The sequence below is a fragment of the Microtus pennsylvanicus genome, chromosome 10, assembly GCF_037038515.1.
Source record: "Microtus pennsylvanicus isolate mMicPen1 chromosome 10, mMicPen1.hap1, whole genome shotgun sequence".
Classification (NCBI taxonomy): domain Eukaryota; kingdom Metazoa; phylum Chordata; class Mammalia; order Rodentia; family Cricetidae; genus Microtus; species Microtus pennsylvanicus.
This window is the reverse complement of record NC_134588.1, coordinates 34,271,064-34,293,456: the sequence shown is the minus strand read 5'-3', so window position 1 is coordinate 34,293,456 and position 22,393 is coordinate 34,271,064. Positions and strand designations below refer to the sequence as shown.

At 38.1% G+C, this 22,393-nt stretch overlaps 1 protein-coding gene across 4 annotated transcripts in view; it reads right to left on the bottom strand.

The window, feature by feature from the left end:
- Window positions 1-22,393, bottom strand: part of Dennd1b (DENN domain containing 1B) — a 210,468-nt gene that overhangs the window by 55,689 nt on the left and 132,386 nt on the right. For all 4 annotated transcript variants that reach the window (XM_075988141.1, XM_075988142.1, XM_075988143.1 and 1 more), the window contains 2 exons: window positions 17,528-17,653; window positions 7,050-7,151 (listed from right to left, as the gene is read on the bottom strand). In XM_075988141.1, the coding sequence (XP_075844256.1) occupies window positions 7,050-7,151; window positions 17,528-17,653 (228 nt within the window). The remainder of the gene's footprint in view (window positions 1-7,049; window positions 7,152-17,527; window positions 17,654-22,393) is intronic.

The following is a 22,393-nucleotide window of genomic DNA, read 5'->3' as shown; positions in this document are numbered from 1 at the left end:
CGACTGGCAAAAATAAAGGAAAAAAGTCAATGATGATTCCTAATAATATTCTCCTATTCTCAAAGGTTTGGTGTCTAGTCCAACTGTCATCAGAAAGGCTTTTCAATCAACTGATGAAAACAGATGCAGACCCACAGTCAAACATTAGGTGGAGCTCGGGGAGTCCTGCACAAAAGGGGGAAGAAGGATTAGAGGAGCCAGAGCCACAAGAAAACTCATAGAATCAACTAACCTGCCACACAGGGCACACAGAGATTGAGCTAACAACCAGAGAGTTTGCCTAGGTCTGACCTAGGCCCTCTACATGTAGATGACAGTTGTGTAGCATGGCCTTCTTGTGGGACTCCTAATGGTGGGAGCAGGGACTGTCTCTGACTGCTTTGCTTGCTTCGGGGATCCTTTTCTCATACTGAGTTGCTTCATTCAGCAACTTAATACAAAGGAAAATACCTAGAATTACTGTAACTAGATATGACATATTTGGTTGATATATAATATTAATAGCAGGCCTGCCCTTTTCTGAACAGAGACAGAGAAGGAATAGATGGGAGTGAGAGGGGGGAAAGGTCAGCAGGAGACGGGGGAAGAACTGAAGTCAGGATGTAGTATATGAGAGAATAAAAAAAATACACAATGTTGTATTTTATAGGTGTTTTAGAAAAAAATACAGTAGACATTAGATAGTGACCTCCACACTCTTTTAAAAAGTACATGGTTTCTTGTACTGGGCCCACACAATACTGGCCCTGTAAACAATCCGTCCTGGAAGAGGAAGGGACTCTTGTGGCCCCACCTTCTACACACTGTTGATGGTTTTGGGAGAGCTATCTACATGTGGCTAAGCCCACTGGGCTCCAACAGATAGCTCAAAATGCATCATCATAAGCTCGGTGAGTCACAAATGGACAGATGTGAACACAGGAGAGGTTTGTGGACAGAAGGGGTGGGCCAAGGTGACAGACAGATGAAAGAGGGCCGTTGTGACAGTGGACAGTATGTGTGTGTGAACTTGTCTAAGAACAAACTGAACTAATAAAAAATGGACTGTATTTGGCAATAGGAAGGTACTTGTTATATAAAAAAGTTGAGTAAAATACATGTTTATATTAGTTTATGAAAGATGATGATTTTGGATGAGTGATAAAGGACAGGTTCTCAACTGAAGCCTTCCCTGCTGTCTTCTTGCTCAGGTGAATTAGCAATTGCATTAACCAACTGGGGGGTGGGTGGGGGTGTCTATATAAATTAGAGATCCTTTTCTAGTAGTCAGATTTTTTAACAGCAATGTACACTGCCAGTCAAGAGGGTCTATAATCATGGAGAGGCCTTAAAGTTAAAGAATAAACTTGGACTTTAAGATTAAATATGCTAAGAGCAGCCATAATTCTAACCTTGGAAAGCACATAAATAAAAGAACATTTTTATCACTAAATTTAGTAGTAAATAATACACAAAAAATTTCCTTATTAGTACAGTATTAAATAAAGACAAGAGACTTAAGATAAGGCTTACTCCTCATAAATCTGTAACGTACAAAAAAGATGGTTATGTTAAAACTGTAGATTTGAAGAATTATTTCTGGGATTCCATCCAAATCTATTATCTAAACAGGAATTAATCCAAATGGAGCCCACCGTTGTCTATCTAAGCTATGTGTTTATTCCATAGTATCATGAAATATAAGACACAAAAGGCATCTGAGGCTTAGAATTCAAGTTTAATTTGCCTCACAGATGTGGAACCAGAGGCCCAGAGGGATTTACAAGTCATATGTCAGTGAAAACACAACCCATTAGAACCTAGGTTGGAGACATGACAAAAAAAAATGCCTTCATAAGATCCTTAGCAAAATTAATATTGAATTTAAACAGTCAATAGTCAATGCTAATGATAAAGTAAAGCAGGTAGCAATTGATGCTTTGTTTTAGAAACTGTTTAGCTGCAAGCTAGGATTGCAAGGATGCAATGCACACAGAGTATTTCTGAGAACTACTTTACAACATGGTTACCACAGTTCATGACAATTTAGTATTTATTTCCAACTTGATAAGTAAATTTTGTGTGTGCTCACTACCAAAAACTATGTTGGATTATAGTTAGCTACAGAATGTGGTCACCCCCCACTTTGCGTATGGCTACCATTATGTGTCTAAGTGAATATGTGTCAAACTATCATAGGAATCCCTTCAACATTTAGTCACTGTAATTGTAGTTCCAAATCAAATATAAAATACTATGAAGTTGATGAAAAGGTTATCTGTGCCTCTGTTTCACTAGGGATTCTTTTGCTGTGATAAAATGCAATGGCCAAGAGCAACTTGAGGAAAGGCTTTATTTCATCTTACAGTTTGTAGCCCATTATCTGGGAAGTACGACAGGAGTCTTTTTCTGGTAACACGAGGATCACCAAGCCTAGAGGTGGCTACATTCACAATGTGATGAACCTTCCCACAACAACCACTAATTGAGAAAATACCCTCGAGACCTGAATACAGCCCAATCTCATGGGGGCATTTTCTCAAGTGAGGCTCTCTCCTCTAACATGTTTGTAACTGACAAAAAAATTGAGCAGAACAGCCTCTCTTTAAAGAAAAGACCACAATCTCTTCAGCTTCTCTTACCATTCTTTATGGTCTTTGTCATATTTTTATCATATATCATAAATGTTTTTCTCATCTGGACATTATATAGCAGAACTCAGCAGACACACATGAAGCTTTCATGGTATTGCATTCATGTCATGCGTTTTTACTTTTACGACAGTTCATTTATTCCTCTGCTGCAGTATTCTATTACATTACAACTTACTCGTTTAAAAATTTCCCCAGGCTGGAAAGATGGCGCCACAGTTAAATGCACTGCTGCTCTTCCAGAAGAGCAGGGTTCGGTTCCCAACATCCATGCTGGGGAAGCTCACAATCTCCCAGCACTCCAGCTCCAGGGGATCGGACATCCTCTTCTAACACCTGAGGGCACTGCATGCATGGGCACGTAAAGTAAATCCCTTTCTCTTTCTCTACGGTTTTATAGTTGAAATATATTATGTGTGGATATAAATCTCTTCTTCTCTATTCAATTTGGAGATACTTAACTTCATAGATCAATAAAATGGAGTATTTCATTGGTTCAGGTATGATTCTTGCACCTACTTCTAAGCTCTGTTTTCTTTCCTACCTATTGTAATTGCATGGATGTGGACACTTTCATAATATACTCTACCAACCTTACCTATGGTTTGTCTCTGTGCACTGTATTTCTATTTCATATACTTCTTCAGTTCAAGAAATCTCATTACACTTAGGTCTAACCTACGCATAAATCTGTTTCCTTTAAGTTCAATGATTATAGTCTTGTTTTTGTTTTGGGCTTTTGTTACACCACTGTAATAGACTTTGCATTCTTTAAAACTGCTATTCATAAATATTTTAAAGCTCTTTTTTTCTTATTCTAATATGATCTCACTTACAGATAAATCTGTTTCCTTTAAGTTTAATGACTATATTCTTCTTTAATTGAATTTTCTTATACCGCTGTAATAGACTTTGCATTCTTTAAGGTTGCTATTCCTTAATATTTTCAAAGCTCATTTTCCTTATTCTAATACATAAATGTGGATATATTTTATTCTACTTCTGATGCTGACAACACTAAGACCCTCTGAGTCAGTGTCTACTTGTGAACCTGCTCACTGTCATTCATGCCTTATTTCCTTGTCTGTCCAATGACGTTAGGACTGAGCTTACCTTAAAACTTTATGAAACAGACAAGGGCAGCCCTGTCTTTTATTTCAGGTCAACTTTTTATCTAGAGCCCCCACCAAGATTTCCAGGGAAATGAATGCTGGTTTTTATGTTTTAGCTGCTGCTTTTTAGATTCCTTCAGTAATTCACTTTTCTGGCTCTATCCTGCCATACTGCCAGAAATAAGTTCACATTAATTATTTCATTAAGACTACATGTTACTGCTGTCGATACAAAGTGCTAATTTGGAAACATAATTATTGCCAAGAGAGGCCCTGAATATTTTTAGATACCTAACAGATACAAATTCCTTATGATGGCAGCAATCCCCTGTACCAAGGACATACTGTTCTGTTCTCTCCACCCTGACATTAATTTTTTTCAGGGCTATCTTCAAGTATTGCATCTCTCTCTCCCTCCCTCCCTCCCTCCCTCCCTCCCTCCCTCCCTCCCTCCCTCCCTCCCTCCCCTCTCTGTTTTTGTTTTTCAAGACTGAGCTTCTCTGTGAAACAGTCCTGGCTGTCCTGGAACTCAGTCCATAGTTCAGGCTGGCCTCAAACTCAAGAGATCCACCTGCCTCTGCCTACCAAGTGATGGGACTAAAGGCATGTGCCACCAAAGCCCAGCCAAGTATTGCATTCTTAAGAGACAAAACACGATACAATTTCTAAATAACATATTTGTCAATGTTACTTTTTAAGATATAAAATGGTATGAATTCTAGATGATGGTTCATTTATCTGTATAAAATTAGTCAAGTTGTCTTTATGATGGTTCTATTGTCAATGACCATTTTCATTTCCATGTTAAGCATTTTTAAAGATCTTACTACCTTTCTTTTATGATTATGTGTCTGTGTGAGGTATGCCACATGTGTGGGCTGTCTGAGGAGTTCAGAGGGGCTTCAGATTCCCAGGAGCTGAAGTTACAGGCAGTTAGGAGAGCTGACGGGCATGATACTGTATGAACAGCAGCAAGCATTTAAGAGTGAGCCTTCTTTTCAGCCCCACACATACAGGATTTCTGATCAAATATATTTTCATGATAATAATACATATGTTTGTATTTTATAAATGTAAGTTCTTTAAGAATGAGGCAGGTAATAAAATTTGCTGAGCAGTTAGCAAGTTGTTCTCATAAACTTCTTCACAATTCTGTGAAATTCATGGTAATATTTCTATTTTCTAGAAAAGAAAATATGTACTTATAACAAGATTAAGATTAAACCAACTATACGTGACTATTAAAACAGAATGCTTTTAAAATAAAACAGAATGCTTTAAAACAAAATTTATTATGCTATATTCACTTCAATGAATCTACAGACCCTCATAGTCAAAAGGAAGCACTAGTGAGAGACCCTCAGGGAGGGAACTCCCACTGAATCCCAAGCCAAATAAAATCTGACCCTCACAACTCATTTGGATTATATTCTATTGTGTGCATCACACACGCACAGTGAATATGTAAAAGTCAAAAAACAAGTTGTAGGCATTGGTTCTCTCCTTCTATCCTGTGTGTCCTAGGGATAGAACTCAGGCTGTAAGGTATGAGGGCAAGAATATTTACCCTGAGTCATTTCAATAGTCCACGACTCATTCTAAAGAATGGAATGTGGTATAGCTTCTTTGTAGATTAAAATACACACACACACACACACACACACACACACACACACACACAAAGAAGGCAGTCACAACTCACACATACATTATATAATTTGTGGACTTAGGGTTATGGTCTAGCACTTAATTTAGTATCAGCTTGGAAACAACAAGCAACAGGGAGCTTAAAGTCACAAGCTCATCTCAGGAAATTCAAACATCTCTGTCATATATACCTCTCCTTAAGGTAAAACCTCACTATTTAGAAGACAGGTCTATTACCACAGAGCATACTCTATAATCACAGATTATTTTTTAAGTTGTCAAACTATAAACAGTAATAATTCAACATCAAACTGCTTTTTTAATTTGAATGTAATTTTAAATTCTATGCCATTTCACAGTTTTCTTAGTCTGCTATCTTCTCAAAGGCATTGCACACTTGAATCCTAGCCTTGAACTGTTTACAACATGGTGTAAGTGAGAGTAAATGCTATACTCTCAGAGCTAGCATTATTCTTAAAATTTTGTGTGGAATAAGAAAATCAATGAGTAATAATTAAATTTATATCATGTAACTAGAAATGAAGACAACCTAATGTAAGTGACTTGTGACCACACAGTACAAGCATAAACCACTGCCCAAAACTGTAGAGACAGTTCAGCATTTAGAATCACTTTCTGCTCTTGCAGGGGGTCAGGGTTCAGTACCTTGGATCCACAGGGGATCTGACCTCCCCTGGGTTTCCAAGGGCTCCTTTAATATATAAACTCATATAATCATACACATATAAACATTGAGAGAGGGAGGGAGGGTGGTGGGTAGAGGGAGAGAGAGAAGGGAGGCGTGTGCCTGTAATCCCAGCACTTGGGAGATTTGGGCAAGTAGATCTGTTTGAGTTCAAGGACAGCCAGGTTTGCTTATCATGTTCCAGGTCAGCAAAGGCCACACAGTGAGACCCTATTACAAAAAACCAAAAGACCCAGTGTCCCTGAACTAAAATATCTGAATTCTGATGTCAATCTTTGCTATTCTGAAATAGCAATTAGATCCCCTAAACAAAACACAAGACATACACTATAATTATAAACTGGATTACACTGTGATGATCTCGGTCTATTCAGCATGCCGATCCACTTCTGAGAAGTACAGCCTTCCTTAATGCATACCAGAGCTTATCAGCTTTTCCTGAGACATTTGAAACATTTTCCTTTCATTTTTGAGATCATAATATACTTACATCATTTCTCTTTCCCTTTCCTTCTTCCAAACCCTCCCATGTGCCCCAAATAATTACACCATTTCTCCCTTCCCTTTCCTACCCTCAAACCCACCCATAGGCCCCTCTTTGCCCTCTTTCAAAGTGATAGCCCCTTTTTTCATTAACTGTTGTTGCATATATATGTGTGTATGAATATACATAGATCCTGTTCAGTCTGTCCAGTGTTACTCATCTATGACTTCAGGGATGACCTTTGGTACTGGATACAATTGGGCTCCCTTCCCAGCAGTCCTCAGCATTTCAACAGTACTTACCACACAAAGAGAACTTCCTGATTCAGAAAAGGCTTCTCTCAGGACACAGATTTTTTTACTTGGATGCAGACTCAGGGTGGCATAAGTGTGTTGAATGGCAGTGTTGTCTGTACAGACCACTGCGTTGTGTTGTGTTGTGTTGTGCTGTGCTGTGTGGCCTGCTCTTACCTGTTTAAACAGCTGAAGGTTAGCTGCAGTCTCCAGGAACTGTCTCATCACACTGGAGCGGTGCCTCACAAAGCTCTCCTCACAGAAGGTGATGGGCTCACCCTAGACAGAGACAAAGATTGTTCGGACATCAATAAAAGGTCACAGAGCACTAGTCTTTTAGCAGACACATTGAGGATCACAGGGGGACATGAAATACAAAATCAATAAACCAACCATACACAGTGGCCCAGGTTACTAGGAATAGCCCTGTACTGGAAATCCTGCGCAACGGGTCCCTGAAACTTAAAACTGCTCAAATTCACCACCTCAGGAAAGGGTAAATCCCCTAAATGCAAAGACCTGACACTGTTAGACTGAATTTTAAATACAAAAATATCATGAAACTTGTATAAGTCTACAATCCCTTTTTTTGATGATTAGACAATGTGGGTGTTTGGTTACATATGTGTATGCTTGATGCCTTTGGAAGTCAGAGACGGTCATCAGCTACCCTGGATCCAGAGTGACAGATGGTGTGAGCCATCATGTGCATGCTGGGAACTGAACACGGGTTCTCTGCAAGAGAAGCCAGTGCTCTTAACCACTGAGCCACTTCTCCAGCCCCAACAACATGCTTGCTGTAAAGTCTGTTATCTGATTTTGCCACCTATATTATTCTTGATCATTGGCTGGTTTTCAAATAATGGAAGTTTATTTTTAAAAAATTGCCTTCTCTTAATGATTGCAAATGCAATTTGACTCAATACTCTGTGGTCAGTTGCACTTGGTAATGGTCTTCATACTAAGCAAACACAACTGGGAAGTGTCTGATGGGTACTCTTCATCAACCAGGACATACACTCCACAGCCTAAGACTGGACTAGCTCCAGCTACTCCAAACGGCTACAGTCATCATTTGTTGTTTGATTTCTCTCAGTGTTTCCCCAAACACTTTAGCAGTCCACTGGTGTACTTGAGGTCTATACAGATAAGTGGTGATATCTCACAATGAAAATGAAAGTGGAGACTAACAACAATTCATTCACTAGAATAAGATTTGTACAATCCTTATGTTGTAGTGCAGAGTTAAAAAGCATGCTGGAATTCTGAAAAGCTATCAACTATAATTCAATTGTTAAAGAGACTCAAAGCTCTTATTATAGGATGCAATAAGTAAAATGCTCAAAATTGGGCCAGGCATAAATAAAAGTATGAATTCTTTTACATTAAGCTTGAATTGAATGGCATGAAAAAAGGAACTTTGGTTGGGATCTTTATGTAAAATTTTACTTGTGTGTTCTATGTGTGCACCTCTGAGGTAAGAAAGAGATGCTGGGCTGTCAGGCGTCTTCATCTATTGCTTTTCACCTTCTTTATGAGACAAACTCTCTCACTGAACCTGGAGATCACTGATCTCCATGCACTCCAAGTCTTCTACCCCAGGCTAGCATGATAGGTGCAGCACACCCAAATTTTGACTGAATGCTGAGGATCTGAACTCAGGTCCTTCTGCTTATACAGAAAACTCTTTACCCTCAAGCAGTCTTCAACCATAATGTGCTTGCCTTGTCAGAGTTCATAAGTAATAGAAATAATCATGATAGCCTGGAACCTTCAAAATGATAAGCCAAAATAGAAACATTTTGATTTTGACATTATTTTACATGTATAGATGTAGGCCTGCATGTATGTATGGCTACTATTGTGAATATTGCCTGCTGAGAGCAACAGAATGCATTCAAGGCCCATGAGTTGGAGGTGCAGGTGGCTGTAAGCCACCATGTGAATATCTGGAACCAAACCAAATTCTAGGTTTTAGAAGTTGCTTACAATGTACTTCCTGTTTACTTGGGTAATATTATATCCTTCTGGAGTTTTTGATGGAGTTGAAGAATAGTTGGTTATAGTTTTCCTTAGTTAGGATGAAAGATAAAGTAGATATAAATATTGTAATTGTAATTCTTGCTTGATACCTGTTTTGTTGTATATAATTTTACTATGTTAAAGTTCAAACCTTCCTTTTTATTTAAACAGAAAAGGGGAAATGATGTAGGAAGTCCTTCTGTATATGTGTTGCTTTTATTGATTAACAAATAAAGAAAGTGTCTTGGGCCTGCACAGAGCAGAATAGAGATAGGTGGTAAAACTAAACTGAATGCTGGGCAAAAGAAGGCAGAGTAAGGAGAAGCCATGTAGCCCCATAGGAGACAGACATCAGAATTTTACTCGGTAAGTCACAGCCTCTTGGTGATATACAGATTAATGGAGATGGGTTAATTTAAGATATGAGTTAGCCAGAAATTGCTTAAGCTATTGGCCAAAGAGTATTGCAAATAATATGGTTTCTGTATGATTATTTCAGGGCTGAGCTGCCAGGAACAAACAAGCAGCCTCCTACAACAAAAGCTATTTGCAATTAATACATATTTGCAAAAGAAAAGTTAGCTTTCATCCCTGGGTATATTAACCACACCTTAGAATAGGTTCTATGCCCAGCAGTAGATGGCCAAAATAAAACAAACTCAATGGCTGTAGACTCATTTGTTTCACAGTACAATGCTATGTTTGGAGCTTGCTTTTGGTTTTTGGGTGTTTTTGTTTTCCTGTTGCTTAAAGATAAAGAAAGGGCATAGAGTTGCGTATGTGTTGGGGAGGGGGGATCTGAGAGGAGCTGGGGGAGAAGAATGTGTAATGAGAATACAATATATATTTTTTTCATTAACATAGATAGATATAGAAGGGGTGGGAGTGGGGGCATAGAAAGACAGGCCTAGAAGTCACAATGCCTATCCAAAGGATTTACTTCCTTTAGCTTGCTGCCCCTTTCCTAACACTCCCATTGTCTTATAATTGACTTCATAATACTACACCATAAGCTAGAGAGCAGGAAGTCAAATAGCTGATGGGTGATATTTAAGGTTCAAACTGTAATCGTCTAGTCTATCCCTCATAGGTTCACTCATAATGCAAGGTGTAGTCAGTCAGTCCAACTTCAAAGTTCTCCTTCTTGTTAGGTTCAGATTTGTTCAAAAGACCAATGTTGTTTTCTATGTCTACAGGCAATCTAACTGTGAGTCCATATAGTATGTAAAATGTACAACTTCACCGCAAACATTTGTATTCCAAACGTGAGAGAGTGCACAATTTCAAACAGAATCACATCCAAATTCTCAGGACATGAGCAAAATAAAGACAGAATCTTTGTCAGAAAGAAACATGAATGGTCTATAGTGCAATTCTCAATAAAAAATCCCCTTTCATTTTTGAAATATCAAAAGGCTGGCCTTCAGTATATGCATTTCTGTTAGCATTCTGGTCTCCTGCATTCCCACAAGAATGAGCCATTAAACTTCTATATTAGCAGAGGGGATTTTTCTGCCTCACATATTCAAATCTGTACTCATTCTGACAAAAAACAAACAAACAAACAAAAAAAAAACACTGCCAGAATGGGCACAGTCGGGTACATCCCAGCAAAGACCCTTCACAGTCCTAGTTATCTGTGCGAGTTAGACACACAGGAACAAAAGCCTTTTCTTATTAAAGATTGTCCATAAAACTAGAAAAGACAGTTGAACTAGATATGCAAATACCCAAGTGGGAATAAAAGAAACATGAAATTTTTAAAAAAAAATACTTCTAGAGACAAAGAAATTTAAAGAAAAATGAAAAAACAAGGAAATATGACACCTCCAATAGGACATAATAATTCTCTGGAAATAAGTAAAAAATGTGCAAGAAATTTAAAAAAATGCCCAAGAAGCAATTCAAAAGAAGACACACAAATATGGAAAAAGATAAAGAGTGAAGTAACAGGATGAGTAATGCAACAGAGAAAGTTAAAAAGATTAAAAATTACAAGAAGTCACAGAAATCATAGAGCTAAAAGCATTACTTAATAAAGTTTTATAAAACAGTGCATGCAGAAGAAAAGGATTATAAATTTGAGAATAGGAAATTGAAATAAGTCAGATAAAAAGACACGGGAATTAATTATAAGAAAGAAAGCCTAGAAGAAACATGAGATACTATTATCCAAGCAAATATCTCACAAGAGCTCTAATTGGAAGTAAACACATAAAAATCCTGAAAAACTATTTAATGAAATAATAGACTTGAAAACTACAAGGTCTGAAATATGTAAGTGCATCCAAATACAGGACACCACATGACCAGGACAACAGGGATACTAGGACAAGAACTCAAAGGTACATTAGTTTCAACATCAAAAATCAATAATAAAAGAAGAATTATAAAATTAAGAGAAAGGTAATGACATATGTAGATTTATTAGACTAACATCAGATTTATTACATACTAGCTGCAGGAGAACTGTATGGCCATAGCATTGCTAAATAACAACAAAATCAACACACACACCACTACCAATCACGAACACTGTAGCACTTTTCTTATATATAAGGAAAACAAAAGCCTCTCCTATTTGTCCAAGTGATTACTCTTTTATTGAGAAGTCCATCCATGCATTATAACATACTTTGATCAAATCTGCCCCTACTTCCTCTCCTCAAATTCTCCCCATTCTATCCCTGCAACTTTTTCCACCCCAAAATTCATATGCCCACACTCTTGTGTGTTCTTTCTCCCTCTCTCACTGCCTCCTTGCCTCCCTGCCATCCTCCCACACCCTCTTTCTTTCTCACACACTGAGTCTACTTAGTGTTACCAGTATCCCTGTGGATGCAGGTTCATCTATTACAGCATGAGTAGTACCTGCCCTGGCACCCACCTCTGAATCCACTTAGTTCTGCTAGTGTGAGCACTGGATTCTCAGTTCCAGATGGGATTTAATGAGACTTTCACCATTTGCGCTGCTCTGTTGGCTGGTTTAATCATGTGCAAGCATTATAAATGCAGTCCTAACGACTGTGACTTCATGTGTGCACGAGTGTTAGACTGCATGCTCACACCACAGCACTCAGCAAGCAGAGAAACAAGCAGCAATGCTAGTGCTCAGCTGGCTTCCTCCTTTTTCCTTAGGACAGGACCCCAGTGACCAGAGGGTGGTAAACACTTTCAGGATGGGTCTTCCCCTTTGTTTAATCCCTTCAAGAAAAGCTTCCACAAACACACCAAAAAGTATGCCTTGCTAGCTCTTTCTTAATCTGATCAAGTTGAGAAAATCAACTATCCTACAAATAAACATTCCTAAACCATTGGAGACAGTGTCTTGTTTATGTAATCCTGGCTACTGGCCTAGAACATTGTAGAGACCAAGTTAGTCTCAAACTAGAGGTGATCCTCTACCTCAGCCTCTTTAGGGCTGGGATTACAGGCCCCCAGGCTTCCATCATAAAAATTTTAAAAAGTAATGTCTAATCAAAAAATCATAATTATTCGAAGTTTGTCAGAGTGTTCGTCCTTTCCAACTATGCTCTATTAGACAGAGGACACCAAATATATTTATGAAAACAGATAAGATCGTGAAGTAATTACAACTTCCATACTTGGTCTTTCTTTATTTTATATCTAACAAAATTTTTCAAAGAGAACGGTCAATTATATAAATGACCAAATAAGGCCTAACATAAAAACAAGCAAGTGAACACTTTTAATGAATTATTTACTGAGTAATATATAAAGATAATATCTGCAGTGGTTTGAATGTGAATGGTCCCAGAGGCTCATATGTGAATACTTGTTCCCCAGTTGGTGGAACTGCTTGGGAAGGATTGGAATGTACGGTCTTGTTAGGGGAGGTGTGTCACATGAGGAGGGTTGAGAGGTTTCAAAGAATTTTATAATTCCCTGTATGTGCGCTCTCTTTCTCTCTCTCTCTCTCTCTCTCTCTCTCTCTCTCTCTCTCTCTCTCTCTCTTTCTCTCTCACTCCCCATTCCCTCTCTCTCCCCCTCCCACCTCTTTCTCTATGCCTTGTGGTTGTGGGTCAAGATGGAGCTCTCAAGTTTTCTTTTGCTCCACCATCATGAACTCTAACCCAATGAAACTATAAACAAAATTAAATGATTTCTTTTATAAGTTCCCTTGTCATAGTGTTTTTGTCACCTCAATAGAGAAGTAACCAAGACAGAATTTGGTACCAGGGAGTGCACTATTGTTATTAATGGACCAGATAATGCTGGTTTTGGAGTAATATGGAAGGCCATGGGACTTGCATAGGGAAGTAGTTGAATACCACAAGAATGGCTCAACAGGTCATCCTAGTAGGAGCTGGGAAGACAGAAATACTGATGTGAACTACGGAGGCTCAGCTCAAGAGGTTTTGGAGAGGAACAATATCAGCAATTGGCTAGAGAATATTCTTCTGATATTTTGGCAAAGAAGGTGGTTGCTTTCTGCCCTTGTCCTAAGAATTTACCCATGACTAAATTAAAAAATAATGAACTAATTTCATTGGTAGAGGCGATTTCAAGACAACCTAAAATTAACTCATCTTGATCCATAACATAAGGCAGGGAGAGGAAGAAGAAAGAAAGGAAGACAGAGACAGAGAGAATGAACACACATGGGAAATTGCATGAGTTTTAATCTCAAAGCCTTCCTTAGTGACTGACAGTTATTACTAATCACACTTATGCAGGTCTACAAAAAGAAATAGAAAATATACAGCTTAAAAGGCAAAAGAAAACTAAAAAATTAATGTTGGAGCCAAAGTGCTGAAAAGATTGAAAGACTAAAGAGAGACCTAATGTGAAATGGAATAAAGGGAGTGGTAAACTCAGGCAAGACCACACCCACCCAGCTAAGTTTCCAACTTGTGAAAAGGCCAAAGGAATTTTCTGCTCCTAAGAAGAAAAACAGAAATAAAAAAATCAAAGCTGCTAGGAATGTGGCTCAAGGATGCCAGAGTTCTCCCAAAGTTAGTAGTCATACTTGGGAGTGTCCACCACATGGATCTGCCTACAGAACCATAAAAGATACATAAGTAAAGGGTTTACGGGACGTTCCTCCACAGTTTAGGAGAACCACTGAGCCTAGTCATATGGCAGAGGTCTCTCTGAACGGAAGCCCTGAGAGGTCACTGCATGACGCTATGAGATTTCTAGTTTGCATTGAAGACCCCAAGATATTACAGGTGCCAGCCCCATGGGGTATCTGTCAAAGAGAGCTACATACATGAAGTGGAAGAGATGACGTATGTTGCTGGTAAGTAGCAAAGCTGGAAGATTGGAGCCACCTGAGTCCTTTGACATCAGGCATGGAACTACAGGATTTGGAGGGTTTTTTTTACTACTTTTTATATATTTTTTAATTTTTATTTTTTTTAATTTATTTATTTATTAAGGATTTCTGCCTCCTTCCCGCAACCGCCTCCCATTTCCCTCCCCCTCCCCCGATCAAGTCACCCTCCCTCATCTGCTCGAAGAGCAATTGGAGTTTGTATTGCTGGGTTTCAGTCTTATGATGGTTTAGTATTTCCTCACTGTGTCCAAATTCCTATATTCTGTGCCACTGTATGTTGGAAGTATGTAATATAACTTTTTGTTTTATGGTGGGTTAAAGTTAAGAGAGTGTCTTGAGTCACAGAAGAGACACTGAGCTTTTAAACTGTGTTGAGTTTATGAAAAACTATGGGTGCTTTTGAAGTTGGACAAAATGCATTTTGTATTATGATATGGTCACAAAATTATAAGGACCAGGGAGAAGAATGTGATGGTTTGAATGAGAATGGTCCCAAAGGCTCACATATTTGAATATCTGATCCCAAGTTGATGGAGGTGTTTGGGAAGGATAAGAAGGTATGGCCTTGTTGGAGGAGGTATGTCACTAGAGTAGGGCTTTGAGACTTTGTAAGACTCATCTGATCTCCACTGATTGCTCTTGGGATCAGGGCTGTGGATCACTATGGGGACGCTCAGTTGTTCCTTTGTTCTTCCATCATTGGTTCTAAACTTCTGAAACCATAAGCCAAATTAAATAAATTCCTTTATAGCCTTTGTCTCAGTGTTTTGTTACAGCAATAGGAAGTAACAAAGACAATAGCTAATAATGTATTTTATTTATAAGAAAATGAAATTGTTTTCCTTAACAAATATGATTCCTTAAAATAGTAAAAGTTATTCCTCATGAAGAGAAAACAAAGGAAATTTATCTAAATGTGAAGCTCTTTAAAAATTAAGTTTTAACCAATTACTGTCAGAGAACCAAAAAGGCATGCAAAATAAAAATACTGTTTCCCAGGTCCCAAAATATATTGAAGTAAAAGCAAAGGAAGAAGTAAATATCAAGGGAAAATTTATATAAAAAAACACAAACAAAAACAATTCACACAATGTGACTGATGAACAGTAAAGATACTATATGATAAACTAACATATTTCAACAGGCACTGGGAAATACGGCTTTGAGATCATTGAATTCTGAGCCACAGAAACCTTTTCTCCTATGTGCCCAATGAAACTCTAATAGGTAAATATTAAGCTCTACAATCAGAGGCAATTCTTGCTAGTGTTAGGGCAAATTATCTTATCCAGCATCCAGCATATTGAGAAACTGAATCGTTTTATTTTAATTTATTCATTTCTTCACAAATTTAAAAAGTGAAAATTTAGTTTAGAAAAGTGAGTGCTTAAATGTAGCAAAAAAAAAAAGAAAAAGAAAAACAAGCAAAGTGGTATGCTCAAGTTCCCTTCTTTATTTCCTTATTGTTTTAAAATATTGCTTTCAATAAATTAAATCTCTAAAAAAATGATTTGTCTTTCAGGCTCACCTTCTTTAGTTGAGTTGAGTAATTTGAATGATAACGCACTTAACTGTATTTGGGTGATTGTCTCCATTCTTTCAAAGAATATTTGAAATTCTATAACACCTTCAAATATTTCACAAAGACTAGCATGTGCCATATTTGGAAGAATTGTCTCCCTAAGGTCTATTTGTGCTAAGTAAGGACTTCAGTCCATGAAGAAAATGGAAGATTCTAAAAAGACATGGAAGCTTAGTAGAAGGTTTCTGTTGATCTGGACATAGAGATCCATCCCCTTCATCCTTTTCTCGTCTTCATGTCCTATCAATATGGGTCCCTTTCATCTGGCACTGCCATACCAGGTTCCTAAAAGCAATAGGACCACCCTCCATCTTCCCATAACCTTTTCTTTTTTGGGGGGTGGGTGTGGGGGATGGGAGTGGGTTTCACAACAGGGTTTCTCTGTAGCTTTGCAGCCTGTCCTGGCACTCACTCTGTAGACAAGACAGGCCTCAAACTCACACAGATCTGCCTGCCTCTGCCTTCTGTGTGCTGGGATTAAAGACATGCGCCACTACCACCACATGGCTATTTTATTTTATTTTATTTTCATAATTGATTTTGCTCAGGTATTTCGTTTAGGTGAAACAAAGCGGGTAAATGAAGTACAAGTACTAGATATATGTATTTATCTAGAAATAGGAGGTAAATTATCCATTTAAAACTTCTTTTGTAGCTCAAAGACCCTTGAAATCCATGAGAGCTAGATGGTGGGAACCACTAAGACTAGTTAGAAAGAATAATGCATATCTGTATTTGCTATACATAATGTTCAAGAGGATCATAAGTCAATTTTGGAAGACAGGCCAGGATGGCATAAAAAAATTCTCACTTTGCAAATATTCTACAGAGTAAGGGTTAAAGGTAGCCTAGCAATGGAATTCTATCAATGGTAGGCCTCTGTATAAATACTTTTTAACCCAATGAGTTTCACCCTTAAAATGTATATATCTGGGTCAGAGATAGGAGCTTGCCACCAAACCCAAGGACCTGAAGCCAATTCTTCAGGACTCACACAGTGGAAGGAAAGAGGCGACACCCTGAAGGTCCCTCTGACCCCTACATACGTACTGTGGCACATGCAGGCCTAGACACACACAAAACACAAACGTAAAAATATATAATAAGCTTAGTCATTTGGTCATGGAATGGTCTCACAGAAATTGTTTGTAAAACCTGCCTAAACAGCTTTTAATAACTATTGCAGAGAGAAACAAATGCACTTGACTCGTGCCATTTTGGATCAGCTAAATTCTTAAACATAATTCGATAATCTTTTTAAAGAATTAAAATAAATGGCAAGATGCTAAATAGGCAAGCACATTTCAGAAACTGTTATAAACCAGGAAGAAAAAGTATTCAAATACGGCCAAGTTTTAAAGTGCTCATTTTCTTACCTTCCATTTCCACCTGCCATAACTAAGCTATTAAGTTCTCCTACCCCATGAGTTTCTTGGTGATTATAAGATCATTAAGTGATTGTAAGTGCTTGAATATAATTTATCAATTCACTCAAAAATAAATAATCCACTTCTAGAACTTTCAATAGGCGACAGGCCAAAGATCCTGGGGAATATCAGCTAAGAAAAATGAAAAGGCTGAGACAGCAGCTGACGGATGGAGCAGAGCATGCACTGAAGCACATTTTTGGCTGAGATTAAACAGCAACCATGATACTTCCTTCGCTTGTAATATGAAGATGCTTCCTTTTCCCTGCTTCATTCAAAGGGGCCATGGAAAATCAGTTACAACAGAGATGAAACGAATGCTTACAGGCTTGTATCTCAGAGCATCCCTATAGGATCCGAACAAAGCCGCCTGTGCCCTCAAAAAGGCCCGAGCCACTCCATCTCCCGTAGCCGTGGACTGCTTCTTCAGCTTATTTTTCAAGGCCGAGACCTGCATGGCAGAGAGGAACAGTTAAATTAACACCTCAGAAATTGGTACAGCAAGGTACGAACCCAATCAGCAGGCAAAGCGCAATGTCTGCAGGTCAGCCAAAATTCATCCTCCTCCCTGAGAGCTTATCTTTTTAGCTGCACCACGCACCTGCTGCTCTGCTAATTGAAACGAGAGCTGGAGAGGATAGTAATGTGCTAATGCAAATTGGTTTATGCTCTCTTTTTTCCCAAGGCCTCTTGACATAAATAAGCTTTAATTATTTACAGTAAACTGCTTGTGCGGCACTTTCCTGCAGATTTTTAGCAATTATAACGTGTGTCTACTTGTTTAGAGATAAAGCTGGTTCAGTTGCCTTCGTTTCTGTTGGGTATTGTTATTTGTTAGGAGTCCTTCAAGATCATTTACAATTTTACTTTCTGTTTGGAAGCATCATTTGCATAAGTAATTTTCTCTTTTTATCATTATCAGAAGGAAATAGAGAAGAGATAAAGTCACACCGGCCACGAATGGGAACTTATGTAAAATAAATGTTATTTATTGTCTCATTTCAATTTCACCACATTTTAGGAAAAACATTCAGTTTATCGCTTATAAATGAAGAAACTTGGGACAAAAGATAAGAACCAGTTTGCTTTCATTGTGTGGCTACTCAGGGGCAAAGCTGTGATACAAATGCAGCATCCAGGATGTCCCACTGCCATGTGCTAGACTGGAGCTCCGGATCACTACCACACCAACCAGCAAGCAGAACAAAATACTCATGTTCTGCAAACACAGAATTTTTATACGATAACATGAAAAATTTGAAAAGCTGTTCAACTGCTACAATATTTCACACCTAGTCCAATTTCGGGTGCTATGCATTTTAGAAATGGAGTGTAAGAGGCTAGTGGACTCACAGATGGAAGTGAGCTCATACTCAGGATGCTATCTTTTTATTCACTTCACTTACTACTTCCAATCAAAATAGAAAAACCATAGTCTGTACACTCTAAAACAAATTTCATATACATTCCTTATCGATACATTTTAAATAGAAAAATGTGAGGTTGCATTCTATTTTCTTAAGGAAATAAAAACTAATTTAGAGACAAGTTTTAACTAGATTGCTCCCTGAACACAATATTATCTGTATAAACTACCAGATAATAAAACAATACCAATTATCCTTTAAATATGTGCAAAGGGGAATATTTTTATTTCTTTGTTCAAGCAGTCCTGACTACTCTTGTAGATGATGATTGTAATTGAAGTGTGAACCTAATTAACAACTAAACTTTGAATAATGCTAATGAGAAATGAACACAGCATCAGAGGAAAGACCAGCTCTACAGGTGATAAACCTTCACAGTAGTGACATTTTCCAGTGTAAAGTCACAGTTACTGTGATCTCATCAAAGAAACAGACCCCCATTGGGTCCAATTATAACTATAGTTTTGAAAAATTATTGAGTTATGGTATTCATAATCTATGCAGAAAGGCCTTTGTGGTATAAGTCTTCTCCCCATAGCTGTGATCTTTTCAATTTATATCCAAGCTCTACAGATTCAGATAAAAGTTTAGAGCCTAATTCATTTGACCAAAAAGTGCTAAACCAGTTTCATTTCAGAGAAAGCTTTTGTTATTAAAATCTAAACTCAGTTTGGGCAATCCAAATATACAAACAATAATGCAGTCAAACATGCTTCAGATTTAATGTCCTTTATTCTGACTTGAAATGGTACTTTTCTCGATTAAAAAAATAGAAACAAATAACAAAATATATATTCTCTTACTGTCCTTCCAATAAAGATTATGAGATATGTACATCCAATGGTTAAGAACATTAGAAGAACTAAAAGAATGAGGTTTTCCCAACGTTTCTACAGAAAAATGAAACAAAAGCTTCACTTATTTACAAAAGCTATGCCTTGTATCTTTGCAAAATAAAGTTCTTCAAGTTGTACTTTTCAGAAACAACAAATGGAACTGTTTGGGTAGTCGGCACATGCTCATGGAATGGGGGGCGTCACACACTCCCCAGCCTTCCCTTCACCATGCCCTGAACAGAACAGCCTTATCTGAGCTACTCCAGAGAAGTAGTCCCAGCGTTGAGCCCTTCCCAACCAAAGGAAGACAGCACCTTCACTTCTACAGACAGTCACATGGTGATCGTCTCTTTTAGTATCCAGAGTGCAAGAAAGAAAAAAGAAAGCTCTTGTTCTATAACTATGCTTTCCAAAACGGCAGCCATTAGGGACATGAGCAAAAGAATGTCCCCATCCAAGTTCACACCTGCTCCAAGTAAAAAGCAAGCCTCACATCTACAAGAGTCTGTACACAAGGAAACTCACAACAAATTTTATGTTGACTAGATTTTAAAGCACTGTTCTGAGCAGAGGAAGATAAAACACATCATTACACCAATTTTGCCTATTCTTTGAATTTATGAATGTGGTTTCCAGAAAATTTGTGATGACCTATATGGATCTCATTGTGTTTCTCTTGATTAGTGCTATGGTAAGTCCTATCTAACCTTATATAAATGTATTAGATGCAAAACTTCCTAGTAAAAAATGTGCTTTTTCTTCACTTGTTTCTATATTATTTCATGTATTTTCTTGGCTTGCTCTAGATCAACATAACTGTCACTAGACATGATTTCCAGGAGCCAGAAGAGCAACTGAATTCAAGACTTCTAAGTGTGAATACAAGTGCTCAATAATAGTATATCAAAATAAAATTGCTTTTAAAAATCCATTTTAGGAATAAATGTATTAATCTAATATAAACTGACTGTATCAAATCTTGCTGTTCTCACTGGCCTTTAGATCACTGCTGTAAATCAGCAATGGTTACCACTGCCCTTTGGTGCTAATTAACTTTTAGAAGTTTTTATTTTTATTTTTTTTGCATACAAAATATTTTAATAGTAAAGAATAAATTATAAATCTCAATAATGCATTTATAACAGTCAAGAGCTCAAGTTAAAAAACTTGGAACTTTAATATTCATTACAAGTAAAAGTAACAAAACATAATTATCTGAATATAATTTAAAAATTCAGATAATATAAACTTATTTTACATTTAGGCCGTGTCTCTTCTGCACCCTTTTCAGCACCTGCTCTTTGAAATAATATTTTCTACTTCTGTTCTAAGCTTCTACCTTTAGGTATGAAATAAATGTACATCCTCCTCTGGGCCTGCAAATTTCTATTAGCATGCAACTCTGAGTTCACAAGAAATATTTAGGACTTTGGTCATGGGTTGTTGTCACAAATCCTGTTACACTGAAAAAACACGAATCACTTTTTTCCTTAAGAAAGTGGGCTATACTGACTCTTCACTTGCTAAAGATTATGTCATAGCTTTTATTAAACTTTATTTTTAGACCATTTTCTGCCTCTAAATATATTTTCCATCTAGTTATATATACATATGTCAAAAAAATCGTTAATGGAAAAAACCTTCAGAAATAGACACTTTCTCTCCTTGTACAAGGACAATTGGACATTCACACAGTCATTCACAGCATTAGAAGCAGGAATTTTTTAAATTTTATTTATTTGTTTGTTTGTTTGTTTGTTTGTTTGTTTGTTTTTCGAGACAGGGTTTTGATGTAACTTTGGAGCCTGTCCTGGAACTAGCTCTTGTATTCAAGGCTGGCCTAAAACTCACTTAGATCCACCAGTTTCTGCCTCCCGAGTGCTGGGATTAAAGAAATGCGCTATCACCGCCCTGCTTCAGTGACTGTGTACTTATAGCAAGAACTTACAAAGAGCAGAAGACCTGGTCTTATCAACTAGTGCACAAAATAGTGTGTGAACCCATGGCCAAGGAGCCATGGTCAGGCTGTTCACATTCTCCATCTTAGCAATGAAGTGCAAGAGTGTGTGTGCATGATAATGATGCAAAAAGTCAGTAGTCTGTGCAGACGGCACATCTGCAGGGTGTTTGGTAGAGGTCTGTGCAGACGGCACATCTGCAGGGTGTTTGGTAGAGGTCTGTGCAGACGGCACATCTGCAGGGTGTTTGGTAGAGGTCTGTGCAGACGGCACATCTGCAGGGTGTTTGGTAGAGGTCTGTGCAGACGGCACATCTGCAGGGTGTTTGGTAGAGGTCTGTGCAGACGGCACATCTGCAGGGTGTTTGGTAGAGGTCTGTGCAGACGGCACATCTGCAGGGTGTTTGGTAGAGGTCTGTGCAGAAGGGCGCATCTGCAGGGTGTTTGGTAGAGGTCTGTGCAGAAGGGCGCATCTGCAGGGTGTTTGGTAGAGGTCTGTGCAGACGGCCGCATCTGCAGGGTGTTTGGTAGAGGTCTGTGCAGACGGCACATCTGCAGGGTGTTTGGTAGAGGTCTGTGCAGATGGGCACATCTGCAGGGTGCTTGGCAGAGAAACAGTGGGCATTTCTCTTCATTTCTACAGTTGATAGGTGAATCCATGGCCACAGTATCATTGTTATGAAGAAAAATAACAACCCTTACCTAGATATTCTATTTTATGTTCTGAATCATGGTAAACAGCAAGAATAAAAGTGTTCTGCTACAACAGTGATCAGCATGGCACGGAGGCCCTAAGAAAGCAACAGTGAGCAGCTCAACATGTTGACCCCGAGGGAGCAACGGTGATCAGCATGGCAAGGCTCTTCTCCTAAGGGAGCAAAAATGGCATGCATGTCATGGCTAACTATCAGGAATAGTTAAGTTACGGATAGTATAACCCATACCTCACTAAAACAGCAGAATACCTAACT